This window comes from Vulpes lagopus, chromosome 14 (assembly GCF_018345385.1).
Source record: "Vulpes lagopus strain Blue_001 chromosome 14, ASM1834538v1, whole genome shotgun sequence".
NCBI classification, from domain to species: Eukaryota; Metazoa; Chordata; class Mammalia; order Carnivora; family Canidae; genus Vulpes; species Vulpes lagopus.
This window is the reverse complement of record NC_054837.1, coordinates 17,161,561-17,179,607: the sequence shown is the minus strand read 5'-3', so window position 1 is coordinate 17,179,607 and position 18,047 is coordinate 17,161,561. Positions and strand designations below refer to the sequence as shown.

Below are 18,047 nucleotides of genomic sequence, written 5' to 3'. Positions count from 1 at the left end.
ACTGGCACTGTGTCATTACATATATTAACTGACGTCATCCTTCCCAAGCCCTTAGCACAGCACCTGGCATATAGCAAATGCTCATCACACATTACGCATTGGACAGCCTGGTGGGCGTGGCTCAGACCCCGGAGCCGGTCAGCCTGGGCTTGGCTGTGGCCGACACCGAGTGAGTCCCCGGATCATGCCTCTCTTTCGTCTGCCCTAATAGCTCAGGTCTCAGGTTGCTAATGAGCAGTTTGATGAGTTAATAAGAGACTTCATAGAAGAATTGCCTGGATGTGGGAAAGCATCCATACGTGTTAGCATCTTTTACTACGTAAATCATCAGATTCAATCCTTATAGTGACCCCATTCTTACCTGACAAGTGAAGAACTTAAATTTCAAAGAGATGGGGTCATTCGTGATGGGTCAGAGGGCAAAGAAGGGTAAAAATGGGACGTGAACCCACATCAATCTGACCTGAAAGTGCATGCTTATAACCTCCTACCCCCATCTCTGTGTGGTCAGCATCCTGTGAACCTGGCCTAAGGCCCTTCTTCCCCCAGGAAGTCTTCCTAGATTCACCGCACATATCCACCACCATCACTCTGCCTCATGGTTCATGTATTTGGCTTCTTGTGAAGTCTCAAAGTAGAGTCAGATTTTACCAGACTTTCTGCCCCATCCAGCCAGTTTCCATTTATTTATTTATAATTTTTTTTAAAAGATTTTATTTATTTATTCATGAGAGACACACACACAGAGGCAGAGACAGGCAGAGGGAGAAGCAGGCTCCATGCAGGGAGCCCGACATGGGACTCGATCCCAGGTCTCCAGGATCACACCCTGGGCTGTAGGCAGCGCTAAACCGCTGCACCACCGGGGCTGCCCGCCAGTTTCCTTTTAAACAACTGAGCGTTTTCTATGGCCCTTGTATCCAGGACCAAGTCCAAACATTGAGGCCTGAGTTTGACTTCAAGTTCCTTTGGGATCTTGTCCCTGCTCATCTTTGACCTCATTGTTGGCTACTCTCCAGTGGATTAGTTACAGTTACTTACTGTCTGGGTCTAAGTACCAGCTGGGGGAGTTTCTATCCATGTCACTTTGGGCTAGGTGACTCGAACTCTCCAGGCCTCAGTTTCCACGTCTACAAAATGGGTACAATGATGGTGGCCCCTGACTGTCTATAACACAAGGAAGTTGTTAACCTCATGTCTTGTGCACATAGGCGCTGTGACCAAGGATCCCACCCTTGTGTGACCCCTGTCTGGCTCCCTCTGCTGAGACCTCCCTTCCATACTCACTCCTGTGCCAAACTCTTCTGGCTACTTCAGAGGTTGGCTCTAATGTCACCTCTCTGGAGCTTTCCAGAGGCCTCTGCCCAGGTTCCACACAGAATATACCTGTGTCCATCCTACATGTTAGATTTGTAAAACCCCCACATGCAGTATTTCCCACATGCAGTCTATGGGGTGGTCATACATAGTGGACCCCCCAAAAATTTTTTCCCATGTCAAACAGGTTTTAAGTAAAGCCAATCTGGCAGCTTCCCTGCAGTGGCCCGCAGAGCCTTTGGCATCGATGCTGGCACACGGTGTGACCCTCCAGAGGGCAAATCCGTGGAATGTTTCATAGGGTTTGTGTTCTGAGGAACACATTTGGGAAATGCTGGTTGAACCCAATCTCCGATGTTGACAAATGGGGAAACTGAGACCCTAAAAAGTCAGTCCACCCACAAGTTCGCTGTCAGGTTGGGAGCAGGGTGGAGGCTGCCGGCGAGGCCAGGCCCTGGGCTGTTTTTCTCACTTGAACCCCTTGTTCTTCTGCTTGCTCTGGGCCCTCCTCCCAGGCTATGCTGAGCACGTGGGACTCACTCAGTTCCGCCGGCAATTCCAGATGCTCGACCCTCTCCTCGCAAAGAAGCTCATGTTGGCCTCTGAAGGAATAGACGAGAGGAAGGTATGTGGGGCAATGCAGGAGGGAGTGGGTCCTTGGGTGCTTCTGTTCCAGAGGGGGTTGCCCCAGGAGGCATCTGGACCAGCAGGGGTGCGGGGATCAGAGACAAAGGGGGGGCAAAGGTGAGGGTGGTGTGAGGTTTGCCTCAGATCCTTGGTCCGGCCTGTACCCCCTGCACTGGTCACTTAAGAATGACCCTCCTGAAACTCTGTGTGAGGAAGTGCAGGAGGAAAACTAGGGCCATGAGAAGAGCATGTGCCCACTAGAAAGGCCTCTCGCAAGATGAAAAGTCAGCACCAGCACCCGGGGGTAGTCCGTGAAAAAGAAAGCTTCATGGTGCCCAGTGTTCAGGAAGTGCTTCACACCAAAGCCCCCATCTTAGGGAATCACTGTGAATGCTGCCCCAGGGCCTTTGCACTAGCTGTTCTCTGTGCCTGGAGCACTCTTCCCCAGTTTTTGTGTGGATAGTATCACTTTGCTCTTCAGATGGTAGCTCAGGGCTTACCCTCCTCACATATCCAGTACTAATGTGTGTGCACTTCCCTTCTCTGAAATTACAAACGTTTCCTACGAGTTTTCTGGCTTACAGCAAAGGCTCAAAAAATTGTCCCTTGAATGAATGAATGAATGAATGAATGAATGAATACAAATACCTACCCATGTATTTCTGCCCCAATGTGTCTCCTTTCTCCAACTCCACCATAAACTCCTATGATTGGAACCTTGTCTTTACTCCAGTGTCAAAATATCAATACATTTTTCTGCCGAGAATGGCCCCTGGCTCATCGATGATCACAGGACTCTTTGGAATATGCAAAGCCCTGCATCCTCCCGACAGCCTTGCAAAACGAGAGCTGTTGCATACCTTTTACAGATGACAAAATGGAAGCTCGGGGAGATGAACTGACTCCCCCGAGACCATGCAGCCAGGCATTTGTGGGTTTTGCCCTTGGACCCAAGTTTGTTGCTTCCAGGGAGGGCAGTTGAGCAAGCATGGCTCCAGAGTCAAAGAGAGCTGTGGTTGACTCCCAGTGGGGGGTGCGTGAACATAAGCAAGTGATGGCATCTCTCTGCCTCAGTCTTCTCATCTGTAAAGTGGGCACGGCATTAATGCCTCCATCCAGAGGGTGTTTTGGCGATTACATGCAGTGGTAGAGTTCACAGGCTTGACATGGGCCCTTCTGTATTGTAAGGGCTCAGTGTATGCGCACTGCTGTCATTAGCATGAACGTCAGTACTGTCATCGGCATCTTGCAAGGCCAGAATGATGGCAACAGCCACCATGCTCACAAGCATGTTGAGATTCCACCTCCACGGGAGTGTGCCCAGGTGTGTCTGAGATCGTCATCACTGGAATCTTCAGTCAATGAGTCATGAGGCAAGAAGAGTAAATAGAGTCACAATTCTCAGGTCCTTTATGGCTCCTCACTGCTGTAGGGACCAGGGCACAGGTCACCTCCTGTAGACAAGGTAGCCCCTTCTACATGGCCCTTCTAACTCATCATGGGGAGGGGACATCAGACCCAACCAGTGTGGTGCAGGGAAATCCCCTTTCTTGGTGGCAGCCCAGTTTGGAAGTCATGAAACTGCCTGGGCTTGACGCCACCAGCCAGTCTGTACCAATCTCCATTTGGGGTTCCTTGTCCTCGGTCACCCCTAAACTTGGTCTGTGTTCAGAGCATCTGGAGTGGAGCCATGGAAAAGGTCTTGGGCTCTTCTGCAGTTGAACACAGCACAGAAGAGGGGTGTGGGGGTGTGTTCTGCGGGGGCAAGAGGTACAGCATATGGAATGATTCTATTCTGGAGGACTCGGCAGTCCTCTGTTGTAGCCAAGCCGAAACCACCTCCATGCACATGCCGGGGGGCCTCGGATAAATGGAAAAATACAAGTGGAATGGACTTGGCTGGGAGGTTTCTCTTCTTCTCATTCTCTTTTTATTTGCTCGCAAATTTCATTTGCTACAGCATAGAATTTTGGTAGCAACAAAAGGAAACACCAGCCTGCCTCTTATGAAAAAGCTGATAAATATTCATTTGCCAGGCAACGTGATACACCATGAATTATACATGAACACGTGCTTGGGTGGGCAAACTGTCAGCCTCTGTGTGCAAAGCAGTTAAGACCTCAGGATTTAATAAGACAAGTTTGACAGCGAGGAAAGGTCAATATTGCCACAAGACACTAGATGGCAGCAGAGAGAATGCATTGTCAGGGTGCGAAAGGGGCCTTTGATGAGGTCCCCCATGTGCCTAATACGTGGTACCTAATCAAGACTCTTTCCCAATTACGTACACGCGTTTGGTGGGCACCTGCTGGCTACTTGGTATTTCTCGAACGAAAATAGCATATGCCTTTTACCGCATATGTGCAAACTCTCATCACAAAATAGGCATGATGTGAAAAAATTTCAGATTCTTCACCTGAAACAGACCTCAAAAGATAAAGGTTTCCCACTCTGGGAATCATACCCATTTTACAGCAGAGGCAACTGAGGCCATCACCACCAGCCAAGGACTGGTGGAGCTGGGATTTGAACTCAGGCTCTCAGACTCTGCACAAAGGGCTTTTTTTTTTTTTTTAAAACAAAACAAAACAAAACAAAACAAAACAAAACAGGGGATCCCTGGGTGGCGCAGCGGTTTAGTGCCTGCCTTTGGCCTAGGGCGCGATCTTGGAGACCCGGGATTGAGTCCCACGTCGGGCTCCCGGTACATGGAGCCTGCTTCTCCCTCTGCCTGTGTCTCTGCCTCTCTCTCTCTCTCTCTCTCTCTGTGACTATCATAAAAAAAAAAAATTAAAAAAAAAACAAAACTGTTGTGGCACAGTACGAGGCATAAAATATATATCATGTTAACCATTTTTAAGCACAGTTCAATGGCATTTGGCACATCCATTTTGTTGTGCAGCCAGCACCACCATCCGACTCCAGCACCTTTTTCATCTTGTAAAACTGAAACTCTGCCCCCATTAGACACCACTAACTGCCTATTCTCTCCTCTCCCCCAGCCCCCGGCCACTACCATTCGACTTCCTGTCTCTATGGAGTTGGCTGCTCTAGAGACCTCATATAAGTAGAATCACACACTACTTGTCCTTTTGTGTCGCTTACTGCACTTCGCATAATTCCTCAAGATTCATCCATATCTTAGCATGTGTTAGAACCTCTTTCCTTTTAAGGATGAATAGTATTCCACTGTGTCTTTATACACAGCATTTTCTTATCCACTGGTCAATGGACACTTGAGTTGCTTCCACCTTTTGGCTATTGTGGAAAATGATGCTGTGAACATGGGTGTAGAGATCTTTGAGATCGTGCTGTCATTTCTTTTGGGGTGTCTACCCAGATGTGGGATTGCTGGATCATGTGGTAATCCTGTGTCTATGATTTTTTGAGAACATGCCGCACTGTTTTCCACAGCGGCTGCACTATTTTATATTCCAGCTAACAGGGCACATGGGTTCCAGTTTCTCTGCATCCTTGCCAACATTTGTTATTTTCTGTTTTGTTTTTGTTTTTGTTTGGATAGGAACCATCCTAAGGGGTATGAAGTGGCATCCCAGTATAGTTTTGATTTGCGTCTCCCCGATGATCAATGATGTCGAGCGTCTTTTCATGTTCACATAAGACTTTGGAATGGGAGCCCTTTGAGGATAGGTGGAGTGTCTGGTGAATTTCTGTACAGAATATACCATCCATGATGTTAATTTAAAATCTATTTTTGATTCCAGTCAGCTTTAACCAAGTGTCTGCTTTGCACCAGGTCCTATGCTAGGTGTCAGAGATACAGGGATGGACAGAACACAGTCTCACAGGGTGAGGGAAAGACTAAAACAGGCCATTTCCATGCAGAGGAATGGCTTTGGGACACCCCAGGGAACACCCTTAAAGTGTTCGCAGTCAGGTTGAGGGTAGGGCATTCAGGGAAGATTCCTCAGAAGGGATGATGATTGAGTTGAGCCCCATGGGACAGTTTGGAGAATTAGGTAAGAGAAAGAGTGAAGGGCAACCTATACTGTGTGTAACATGTAGAAAAGTCCAGTGATGAGGTTGCATGACTAGTTTAGAGTAGCTGGAGCACAAAGGATGCCATATGTCAAGAACACAGGCTGAGGATATTGTCAAGGGTCATTGTTGGTCAGACAAGAGAGTCTGGGCTTTATCAGGTGGTCAGTGATGGTCAACTGAGAAGTTATTGGCAGGGGCATGGCGTAGAAACCTGGCCTTCATTACATGAAGTGGCTGAAGCAAAATCATGAAGGAAGTCCAGTCTACTCTGTCTTTCCATGGTCCTGTCTAGGGAGCAGTCTCCTCACGCTGGTCTCCAGCTCTTCAGGATGCCCCCCTGCCTTCTAGACACCCAGGCACATGCTATTTTCTCCAAAATGACCCTGGATCATGTGGTAGACAGAGTCCAGTCTACTCTGTCTTTCCATGGTCCTGTCTAGGGAGCAGTCTCCTCACCCTGGTCTCCAGCTCTTCAGGATGCCCCCATGCCTTCTAGACACCCAGGCACATGCTATTTTCTCCAATATGACCCTGTCTCCCTCTCTGATCACCTTGCATCCCATTCCTCTCCTCCCTGAGTTATCCCATCTGGCTGAGATTATGCATCCACCTGCACTGAAGCCCCCTCAGAATGACCATAAATGGTGGAATCTCAGGCAAGTCCGACGAGGGGCTCTTTCAGCTCACCTTGGCCATGTCCCAGATTCTGGTCTCTTCGGTCTCTCTGCTGTTCCAACAGGACTTTCCAAGTCTCCCCAGTCAACGTGAGGAAACCCTATGGCCTGCCCTCTTCCTCAGACTGCCTACAGTGTCGATTGATTTTAGCCAACAAAGCCTGTCCCTGCGGACTTGATCGGAAGAGCACGATTAAGGGATGTCAGTCTGTCTTCTCGAAGGCAGCCACTCTTGTTCCATCTCAGACCCTTGTGGACACTCCCAGTTTCTCTGAATTTGTCTGAACCCCTTTCTGCTGGGGAGGGGCCCCCAGGAGCCCAACAGCTGGGAGGGGAGCTGTCCACTGGACAGTGCTGAACCCTTACTCAGGGTTTCTCCATGGCCTAAGCCCTTGAGGTGTATTCACCATTCTTTTCTTGCTCACCTTGCTGTCTTCCTCCAGTTCGGATTTACTGTTTTAATAATTGTACACATTTTCTAGTCAGTGTTCACCCAATTGTGTGTGTGTGTGTTCATACCGCATTCTATATGCAGTTCTGAGTATAAGGAGTTAAATAACAGGGACATAGTCCTACCCTTATGGGTTGATTTGATTGGTGCTTCAGTGGTTAAAAGCATGTGGTTTAGAATCAGACAGATTTGTATTCAAATCCTCGTTTCTGTCATCTTTTCATTCATCCACAGCCCTTGATGTCTGATTAGCTGTATGAACACAGGCGGCATGTCATAGGGCATAACAAAGTGCCTGGCACCTAGCAGGTATGCCACAGATGGCAGTCATTGGGCCATGGTGGCCATTGGGTCATGGTGTGGATTTCAGGGAAGAGGTGCTGTGCTCACAGCAGCCAAATGGTTCCCTGGGTGAGCATTCGATTCCACAGACATGGATTCTTCACACCACACTACTCTCTGAGTAGTGAGTTGGGGAAGAATTGCCCACCATGGCTCTCCATTATTCCTGAAGTCTCTTATTGCCTGTCTGGCATGTTCATCTTAATGTGAGATGTCAGATCGCATGTTTATTGGGTGCATCCTTGTTGAACATCAGAGGGAAAGCTCTCTGCAAAATTCTAGGACTCAAAGGGGCTCTATAAGTAGAGGCATGAGCTGGGTTTCTTCCAGGTGCATTCAAGGACTCATAATTTGAGCCTGGAAGGATGGGGATGAAGAATGTGTCATCACTTTAAAGTGCCTAACAGGGCCTGATAACCTCTGAACCTCCACCAGTTATTAGTATTTACTGAAATGTAGCATGCACCAGGCCAGAGAGTGAGCACTCTGGGCATTATGATAGCTGCTTGGCAGTCTGTATTAGGTCCCACATTTAAGCCCATGAAGGATTTCTACTGACTGAATTTCTATTTGTTTCCTTGAGAGTGTAGGTCGCCACTTTCCAGTTTCTTTGTATGTCTCATATTGGGTTCTTTTGGGGGTTTTTTTGGCTGAAAACTGGACATTTTAGATAATACATAATAGCATCTCCAGATTCTGATCTTTTCCCAATTATTTAATGATGTATGTGGACTAGATTTATGGAGTCTGTCTCCCCCACACTATGAGGTTATTGATGTCTCCGGTTGGGTTTTTCATTCCTGTTTTTATTACAAATCCTGGATTCTCAGGGGCTGTCCCTTTGTCAGCATAGCTTAGCGGTCAGTACAGGCTGTAATCAAACACCGGGAATCTGCAAGCCGTTACCTGATTCAAATGGAGTTATGTGTGGGAAATGTAGTCAATGTTCAGACACTTACAGTTGTGCCACAGCTTTTACTCTTTGGCCCTTTCCCAGATATTCTGCCTTTGTACGTGGCCTTATGTTTAAATAGGGACGTGTAGTTAGCTAAAGGTTCTGTCAGCCTCTTCCTGAATGTAACTCTGAGTCATGTGTGCAGCCCTCCAGGTTGTCAGGAATATATGGGGGCTTGACAAGGCCCCTACATGCCTGTCCATTCCTTATGTCCCTTCATCACATTTCCAGCTTGTCAATGTTCATTGCTTGCCCCAATAAGATAACAATCTTTTAAAAAATATTTTATTTTTTTTATTCATGAGAAACACACACAGAGAGGCAGAGACATAGGCAGAGGGAGAAACAGGCTCCCTGAAGGGAGTCTGATCTGATACTCGATCCCAGGACCCTGGGATCATGACCTGAGCCAAAGGCAGATGCTCAACCTCTGAGTCACCCAGGCATCCCTCCAGATAACAATCTTAGGCTAGGTGTGCTATTGACGTTCTCCATTGCTTTGCTGCCAAGATCACTAAGATTTCTGACAATGATCCTGGGGATGGGATATTCCTATACTTGACTCCATGTGTGAGCCCCTTCTGGCAGCAAAGCTGCTGGTTTTTATGGCTTCCTTCTCCCCTGTAGGATTACTGCAGTGCAGGGCTTGGTCAGGACTGGAACAGCCCTGGTCAAGATTGCTGCAATCTCTCACTGTTCTTACCTGAGATTCAATAGCTTCTTTTGAACAAATGTTTTTCCATTTATTGTATCCCCTTGTTCAATTTCCAGAGTATTGAACTTGTTGCTTTCAAAAATTGTATCCGTTTTTACCACTGTTTTTGGAGGGGCAGAGGATTTATCAAGCTCCTTCCATCACCTTTCTGTAAGTCTCACTCCTATGTGCTACCTTTGTGACCTCATTAAAGCTCCACTCTATCCTTGGAGGACAGACATGATTACCCCACATAGTAGAATAGGACATGGAGGATCAGAGGACAGAGAGGAGGTATGGCTTGCTCGGGGTCACACAGCCAGTGAGTAGTGGAGCTGGACAGGACCCCAGCATCAGAGGGCAGAGAAAAAGTTCAAGAATCTGATTCCGTAGGGTTGTATCTCCACCCACGATTTCCTAGCACATGATTTTTAACAGGCCATTTCATTATGCTAGAATTCACTTTCTTTGTCTGTAAAACAGGCATCAAACAGTGTGCCTGGGTGACTTAGTCGGTTAAGCATCTGCCTTTGGCTCAGGTCATGATCCCAGGGTCCTGAGATAGAGCCTGCATTGGGCTCCCTGCATAGCGGGGGGTCTGCTTCTTCCTCTCCCTCTGCTCCTCTTTCTGCTTGTGCTCTCTTTCTCAGAAAATAGATAAAAATCTTTAAAAATAAATAAATAAAACTGGCACCAAGTAGTATCTGTTGAAGGGGTTTGAAAATAAAACGAGTAATGTATAGAGCACTGAGAGTCATGCTCAAGTTCAAAGCACAAGAGCAAACTGTTTCCTTGAAATAAAATGGCCAACATCGTACTCAGCATTCTATGTGAGGAGGGTAAACCTCAAGTATCTGGACAATTAGGGTGGAATAGCTGATTCCATAAAGATGCGGCACAAGGAAGACATTTATTACAGCAATCTGAATTCTTGCCCTATTTTCCACCAGCGATCTGTTGGACAGTGATTGACCTTGTATAGAAACAAATCAGATCACTGGTAATTGACCTAAGCAAGTACCAATTTCATATGGTTCAATCTAAGAGTAATATTCATTATGATAACAATAAGAGCAATCAAGTGCAACATCGCTTACAAAGACCTTTACGTAGATTCTCAGTTCATCATCCCAACACCCATATGGTCTATGCGGGACACATTAGTACCATTTTGCAGGTGAGGAAAATGAGGACAAGAAGCATGATTCAATGCCTGCAGCCACTCATTTGCTCCATCTTTTGGATAAGCTTTCTTACCTATAAAATGAGATGAACAAGACAGAATGTGTCTTCATTAGGCCTGATCTTCTTGGCCACACGGACATCTACAGGGCTCTAAGAAAGGAGATGGGGACGAATCTGGATATCGGGTATTTGAGGGTGTACCCACAAAAGGGAGGCTCAGTTTATGTTCTGTAGCACGTCTACCAAGTTTTGACCAAGACAGAACTGGTAGGACCCACTCAAGGACTTTAGCACAACTAACTTCTCATGTCAGTTGAGCACTTGCTACATGCCAGGTTCGGCATGGAGCCTTCTGCAAGAACAACCACAGAATCTTCTGGAATAGATGCTATTATTTCTTCTAAAATAATATTTCTGAAGAGGAGCCCAGAGCTCAGAGTAAAGCGCTTGTCCAAGGCCACACAGTTCATAAGTGGTAAAACCAGGTAGGATCTCAGCCCAGGTGTACCTACCTCCTCCAGATCCTGATTCCCCCCACCGCTACTCTGGGTGTTAACACCATGATTGACTTAGAAAAATTCCACTGGCTGTAGGTTTCATTTATTTTTCATCCATTTTTGGTCAAATTTCATTTTGTTTTGCTCTTGTGCAGAGAAAAAGATGTTGTGTTTTGAAGATATTGGCTTTTATGCATTCTGCTGCCTACAGCTCCTTGGGAACATTTTTGGCTAAAATGTAATGAGTAAAACCACTGAATTTTGGGGAGGGGCATTATGGAATGTTCTTCGAGGAGGTCAGAGGAGGAAAATTGCTCCTAGATGATAGTCTTGGACCAGATTTTAATAAGCTTTTTTTTTTTTTTTTAAGCATCTTAGGAAATTTACTATAATGCTGATGACCCATGGAACTGAAACTCATCTAGTAAATTACACCAGGCCCATAATACCTTTTGTTTCTTGAGTGTGGCAATTACTTTTCTGACAATTTATTCTGAAAATAGACTGTGATTTTCAGTGAATGGAAGGTCCATGAGGGGTGGTGTGGAGGTAGAGTGGGGGCGGAATTGCAGGCACAAAGGAACCAGGTGTGACCTGTATTTTCCTGAGGGTACATATCTCCAGCAGGGCTATTTCAGAGCCTGCATACCTTGATGACAAAGGAAAATCCCACGACATGGCTGTGATTTGGCCAAGGCTGCATTCAGGAAATGTCTTTGAGTGAATTTATGTCTCCTGCATGGGTCTGTCCTTCTCCTTCCACCACCCCTACACCATTTCCACCTCTGTTAGATCACTTGTTTATTTGTTTGCACAGTCGTTGTACTTATTGTGCTTTACTGTGTGCCTAGAACAGTACCAGGTGGAGTGGAGGATATAAGAGAAGAAGCAAACAGAGGCTCCCCCTCCATCCTCTGGGTCGGGCACACATGGTTAACAGCCACGCCATTTATTCAGGAAATATTTGTAAAGGCCAGATTGTTTCTGGCAAGTACAATGGGGAAAGGACAGAATGCCAGCCATGCTGTCACAGCACACTTCATCAACACAGCAGGTGAAGTTCCTAGTGGCCTAGGGTCCTCTGGAGCCATCCTGGGCACTGGAAATGGTTAAATCATAGGTGTTGCAATGTGGCCGGACAGATTTCAATTCTAATTTGGCTCTGTCGTCTGGCTCTGTGTGATTTATAGCTTTGGAGAAATGCCTTCATTTCTTGTTGTTGTTGTTTTTTTAAAAAATTGTGGTGAAATATACATAACATAAAATTTATCACTATTTTTAAAAAATGTTTTACTTGTTTGAGAGAAAGAGAGAGCATAAGTGTGAGAGAGTGTGAGCAAAGGGAGGGGCAGGGGGAGAGGGAGAAGCAGACTTCCCTCTGAGTAGTAGGGAGCCTGAGGCGGGGCTCAATCCCAGGACCCTGGGATCATGGCCTGAGCTGAAGGCAGATGCTTAACCGACTGAGCCACTCAGGCATCCTTCTATGTTTAATTTTTAAAGGAACTGCCATACTGTTTTCCATAACAGACACATCCTTCACTTACTTCTGCATCTCTGGGTTTTTTTTTTGTTTCTATAAATGGGCATGATGTGTGAGGACCCAACCTTGCCATGGAGATGCAAGGAGATGGTGTCTGTGAGGGTCCCAACATAGTGGATGGCACACAATAGGTGCCAGTACATGCTCATCTTTTAGACTTGCCTGGGCGAGGTGGGGATCTCATCCTGTCTTTCCTGAGGTATTATCCAGCCAGCCAGCCGGCCTGATGTCCTATGGTGGGGTCTGTCTCATTTTATCTCTCTTTAACTTTCTTCTTCTCCCCAGGCTGTTGAGGAGATCCTGCAGACCCTGGACCTGGAAAAGAAGGCAGTCGTCGTTGGGCACAGCCAAGTGAGTAGAGCTGCTTTCTGAGGTCACTCCATTCATCCCATTACAGATCTAGATGAGCCCCAATTCTTTTTCTACTTCATTGTCTGCTAGCTCTGTGGGGATCCTTTTCAGGAAACTGAAGACAGGGCTGGCGATTTTCTGTCATGCCTATCTTACAAGGCCAGGAAGATAACATGGTATAATATGGGAAGAGAGAACGTTGGAAAATATCATTTATTAGAGCTTAGTTACACCCCCAGGGACCTCAGTGGTCTGGAAGAGTTAACACCCTGCACATCACTGTGACTTTCTAAGTCTCAGGAAAAGCTGCCATAAAATGCAAGAAGAAACTCTCCTCTTCACTCAGAGCTTGTAACTTTTACTTTGAAACCAACAGCAACCCGACTATAGTCCTAGCTTATTAGCAGCAAAGTGAAAAGTTAGGGCTCCATGAGAAGGCACATGATTTTAATGTTGAAAGGAATAGCTTTTCCCAAACTAAGCCAAAAGCCTTTCCAATAATGTTTCAACATTTAGGGAAGAATTTCACGGAGTCTGATATACCCGTATATCCACTCAGTTTTCAAGAAGGAAAATATATTCAGAGCTTCACAAATTCCCAAACTCTTTGACTATGGAACTCCCATCCTTTTGTCTTTGTGGAAGAACCCTTACCATCTCCCAGAACCAGTGTTCCATGGGTTCTAGTTTGGGAAGTGGGGTATGGAGATTATAAACTCAAGCATCATGTGGTAGGTGGGAGGTGGGGGTGGGGGACAAAGTTCAGAAATAGAAACTGGAGAGAGAATAAACCAAAGGAAAAATTGCTCCATCCACTTCTCCACTCATCTCCTGATTGACTAGCATCAACCCGTAAACCTTTGTTGACCACCTTCCACTTCCATATGCCATGCAAGGTGCTGGGGGAAGGGCCCTGGTCTCCAGAAGCCCACCATGATGGCATCATTGACCATTGGTCATTCATGGAACCCTGAGTACCCTGTCCCACCTGCTTTCTTGGAGGGCTCATAATCTTTCATATAGTCATTGCCCCAAAGACACTCAAGCCTCTCCCCACAGGCCTCCTACAAAAATGTGTGGTGGAAGCTGTAGTCTACTGTGGTTTCAACCTGATTTATCCCGCTAGGAGTTAGCAGCGATTGGACTTTTGCAAGCCTTTCCAAGGAACGAACCTGTCGGTCCTTGGTATCCGCCCCCCCCACCTCCCCACCCACCCCCATGGCCAGGTGCCAAGCTGGACATTTCACATATTGTTCCTCTTTCCCCTTGAAATTTAGTAATTAGTAAACTCCTTCCTTTTAAGTTTAATTTTAATTTTTATTTATTTATCCATAAGAGACACACACACACAGAGGCAGGGACATAGGTAGAGGGAGAAGCAGGCTCCCCATGGGGAGCCGGAGTTGGGACTCGATCCCAGGATCTTGGGATCATGACCTGAACCAAAGACAGATACTCAATCACTGAGCTGCCCAGGTGCCTGGTAAATCCCTTCTTTATTGGTGAGGGAGCTATACCTTTTAAAGGCCTTATGGTAGCTAGGGAGGACAGTTAAAGCTCCCATGGAAACCCATATCTTCTTCTCAGGGTCTTCTCAATATACTGTAGGGTCTGCTATTTATTAGTGGAAATATATCTGGGTCTTTATGGCCTGAAATCAGAGCACTTGTTCCTTTGCTCTAAAAATGTCATCCTTGCGGACCAGCAATCCTCAAAATAGGGTCTCTGGGCCAGTGGTGGCTGTAGCATCCCCTGAGAGCTTGCTAGAAACATCAACTCTCAGAGGCCCCCACCTGAGACGTAGTGAATCTGAAACTCTGTGGGTTTGGATTCAGAAGGGTGGGTTGTGACAAGCCCTCTAGGGGATTCCAGCACATGTTCAAGTTTGAGAACCACTGGTCTGGATAATTACTCCGTTTTTTCATGAATATAAAAATCAGTCTCTATCATCCCCGTGGCTATTGTAGAGCATGGAAGAAAACAGGAGAAGTCTTTACACACATTTTCTCATGGGCAAGAAATCTAGAAGAAGCCAAAACATCCCAATAAAGAAAATCATTGTTCTTGAGAAAACCATTAAGAAACAGTCGAGAGCAAATTACAGTAATGCATCCTTTGGAAACCAGACTAACCTGTGACCCTTCAGTGTAGGTGTAAGTCTTAGGTGTGGCAGGATCGGACACTTCCTAGGTGGGAAGGTCATGAAGCAGAGGAACCAGTCAGACCTGGTCCCTACCCCAGCTCAGCCACTCCCCAACTGCATGAATCATGAGTGATTTAGCCTCTCTGGGGCTCTCTTCCAACATCTGTAAAATGGAGCCACTGCTTCTTATCCCACAAGTTGGCTATGGGAATCAGCCAGTTGTCATTTACTTGTTGAATGCATTTGTCAGGGGGGCGAAACGTTTATCAAAGAGGCTAACATTGTAATGTTTAAAGAATGAATCTCCTCTAATCTGGAAAATGACTAAGACAGGACCTAATTCCTTAGCAGTCCCAGATATGGGAGCTCTTGTCATATCAGATTTTTTTAGACCTTGGTCTTCAGCATTTTCGGAAGAAAACAGCTTGCATTAGCAGTAGCCCTAGTAGGTTCCTTAAATGTGGGGCTGTTGGGACGTTACACTCTGCTTGGGTCCAATAAGCCATTGGACCCACAAAAAGCAAATAATTTAGATGTTTCTTTGTGATTCTCAGCCCCTAGTGCCTTATCAAGGCCTGTGCTGAGGGCCATGACATTTATGAAAAAGGTGGTATCCCACATGCAGTTGGCCTTCTGGCTGGCAAGATGCTCTTTAGAAGGAAAAAAAAATCAAGATAAGATTCTGCACAGCCGGTGACTTATTCCCGTTCTGCGTATGGTCGTTTCCAATTATCTTTTTAATGAAAGCTTCATACTTAATCAATAGTGGTTTTGGCAGCACCCGCCGCCTTTTGTAATATACGAACTAGAGCTGTCATCATTTTGATCATTGATTTTTTTTTTATAGCGGCTTTTGGGACTCGCTAGCTTGTGAAATTAATACAGTCATTATTGAGGCAATCTGATAGGTAATGAGTCAATCGTGTCTTTATTTCAATGAGGCTAATTGTCTTGGTGGCTCTGGTGGATAGGAAGTGTTCTGTAAGGCCAGGCAAGGTTGCAAAACAGAGTTCACGCGGATTGGACGTGCAAATTCTCATTTTCCCGTGGGGGGAGGGTTCGCTGTGGGATAGGTAGAGTGGTCTCCATTACAGCAAATAGGTTTAGGGGAATGGCCAATCGATGGAGACCCTTTGTCCCACCTGGAATCAAATTGCAATTCAACCCCAAGCTTCAGACGTTTATATCATAGCGAAGGAGGAAATGAAGCTTCATGTTGACAATGAGGATGGGGTACTGGAGGTGAACTTGGCTTTGCAGCTCACCAGCTATGTGAACTGGAGTCAATTACATAATCTCCCCAGGCCAATAGATTCCTCATAAGGTTTTTTTTTTTTTTTTTTTAATTAAAATGGGACATAGGAGAAAGAACTTTGAAAAACCTAGATGCCATGCAAATGTTAATTGCATTCAGTGGTAACTGTAGTCTGGAGTCAGGCAGAGGGAAATAGGCCTGCTGTTGCCACTTGCTAGTGGAGGGTTGTGGGGGGAATGCCATTTTTAGCTTTAATGTCTCCTTCCATAAAGTGGGGGATCACAATAACCGCCATATAGGATTGTGCGTGTGAAGTACTTTCCCTGCATGTATCAAGTGGTTGGTTCTGATCCACAACATTGGTTGATAATGTGCCCCATTGCTTGATAATATCACTGATTAACATATTATCATTGATTAATCCAGTGCCCCTGGAGAAATTGAACATCTTTGGGGGTGATAAGCCACATCTGGCAAAGAAATACGGCAGGCTGGTTACAGAAATGAGCAGCAGCTGGGCATCTGAAAAGTGACCCCTTCGCCTGTCACTGACTCAAGTCCTCGGCCATTAGGGCATCTTTCCTTTGCCTCTAGTGGGGTGACACAGACTATGCTACCTTAGTACACTGGCCAGATCAGGTCCAGCCCCAAAACATCAGGTTCTCAGAGAATCCCTCTGCATGTCCTGCAGTCTATGGAAGGCGGCCCTGCAGGGTGCCGAGGAGGCATTGATCACTCTGCTGCAGAGGGACCTCCATCCATTATTGATGAGCAGAGGCCTGGAAACTGTGGACTGCAAGCTGTTTTTCTGTTAGCTACCTGAGCACCTCTTGCAGATGGCACGAGCCTGGCCCCCTCCTCTCTTAGCCTAGGAGGGCTGCCCTCAGTCCCCCAACATCCTCTGCCCCTCCTTTTAAAGTAGGACTGAGTATTTCAAGGGCACTGTTTCTTTCAGACGGTTGGCAGCTCTTCCCAGAAAGAATGCACATTTCCAGGCCTGACACCAAACCCAGGGATTTCACCAGCTTTCCTGGGGTGAAGCCTGGGATTGTGTGTTTCCCACACTCTCCAGGCAGTCCTGGTGCACAGAGACTTTTAGGCCAAGTCTCTCCTAGCTGTGGTGTTCAAGCAAACATGTGCCTGGGTCCCTTGAGGATCATGTTAAAATGTCGCTCTGGTTCATCAGGTCTGGGGTGGGATCCCAGATTCTGCATTTCTAACAGGCTCCTCAGTGGTGACAATGCTGCTCATGGGGCCGTGCTCTGAGCATCCAGACGCTAGAAGAAGGGAAAGAGGAGTCACCTGCCACCTTCTCTCCTTCCAGGTTTTCCTCAAGGCAGGCGTGGTCTCTAGGCTTGAGAGGCAGCGGGAGAAGCTGGCGTCTCACAGGATCCTTTTATTCCAGGCGGCTTGTAAGGGCTTTCTGTCTCGGCAGGAATTCAAAAAGCTGAAGGTATGGTGGCTAGCGTGCCTCGTCATCCCTGCAGAGGTGTGAGATCCGGGCAAAGCAGCATCCGAGCTGATCTGGGGGCTGCGATCTCACGCTTCTCACACTTGCGCTGGTGCATGAAACCCTAAAGGATATTACTAACATGCACTTGCAGATCCAGTGGGTCTGGGGTGAGCACAGGGCTCTGCAGGTCTCCCACGATGGTGCCAGCGCTGCTGGTCCACAGGCTTACCCTAAATGGCAGGACTTTAAAGTGACACTTTGTAAGATGTTGTGATTGTCTCTAGGACATTGACGTCAAATTACCAACGATGTCAGACTTGATCTGGATATCATGGGGCGGTCCAAGCCCTGCTTGGTGTGTTATGGCCTCCACTTGTTCTATTTTTGGAGAACTTGGCTTTCATGGGTCAGTGGGCAGGACATGACAGGACCGGGCCACCGAGGCTTAGGGGACCTGAGTTCAGAGTTCAGAGTCCACAATCTTGAGCTACCCTGGGCTACTATCCTCTGAGACCTTTGGAGACTGAACTTCCCTGTTGCTTGAGCAATGGAAAAAAAAGG

General features: G+C 46.7%; 1 protein-coding gene across 2 annotated transcripts in view; it reads left to right on the top strand.

Moving 5' to 3' along the window:
* The window catches only part of MYO18B (myosin XVIIIB), a 256,479-nt gene that overhangs the window by 94,651 nt on the left and 143,781 nt on the right, over window positions 1-18,047 (top strand). For both annotated transcript variants that reach the window (XM_041729151.1, XM_041729150.1), the window contains exons 21-23: window positions 1,833-1,942; window positions 12,570-12,635; window positions 17,358-17,486. In XM_041729151.1, coding sequence (XP_041585085.1) covers window positions 1,833-1,942; window positions 12,570-12,635; window positions 17,358-17,486 — 305 coding nt within the window. The remainder of the gene's footprint in view (window positions 1-1,832; window positions 1,943-12,569; window positions 12,636-17,357; window positions 17,487-18,047) is intronic.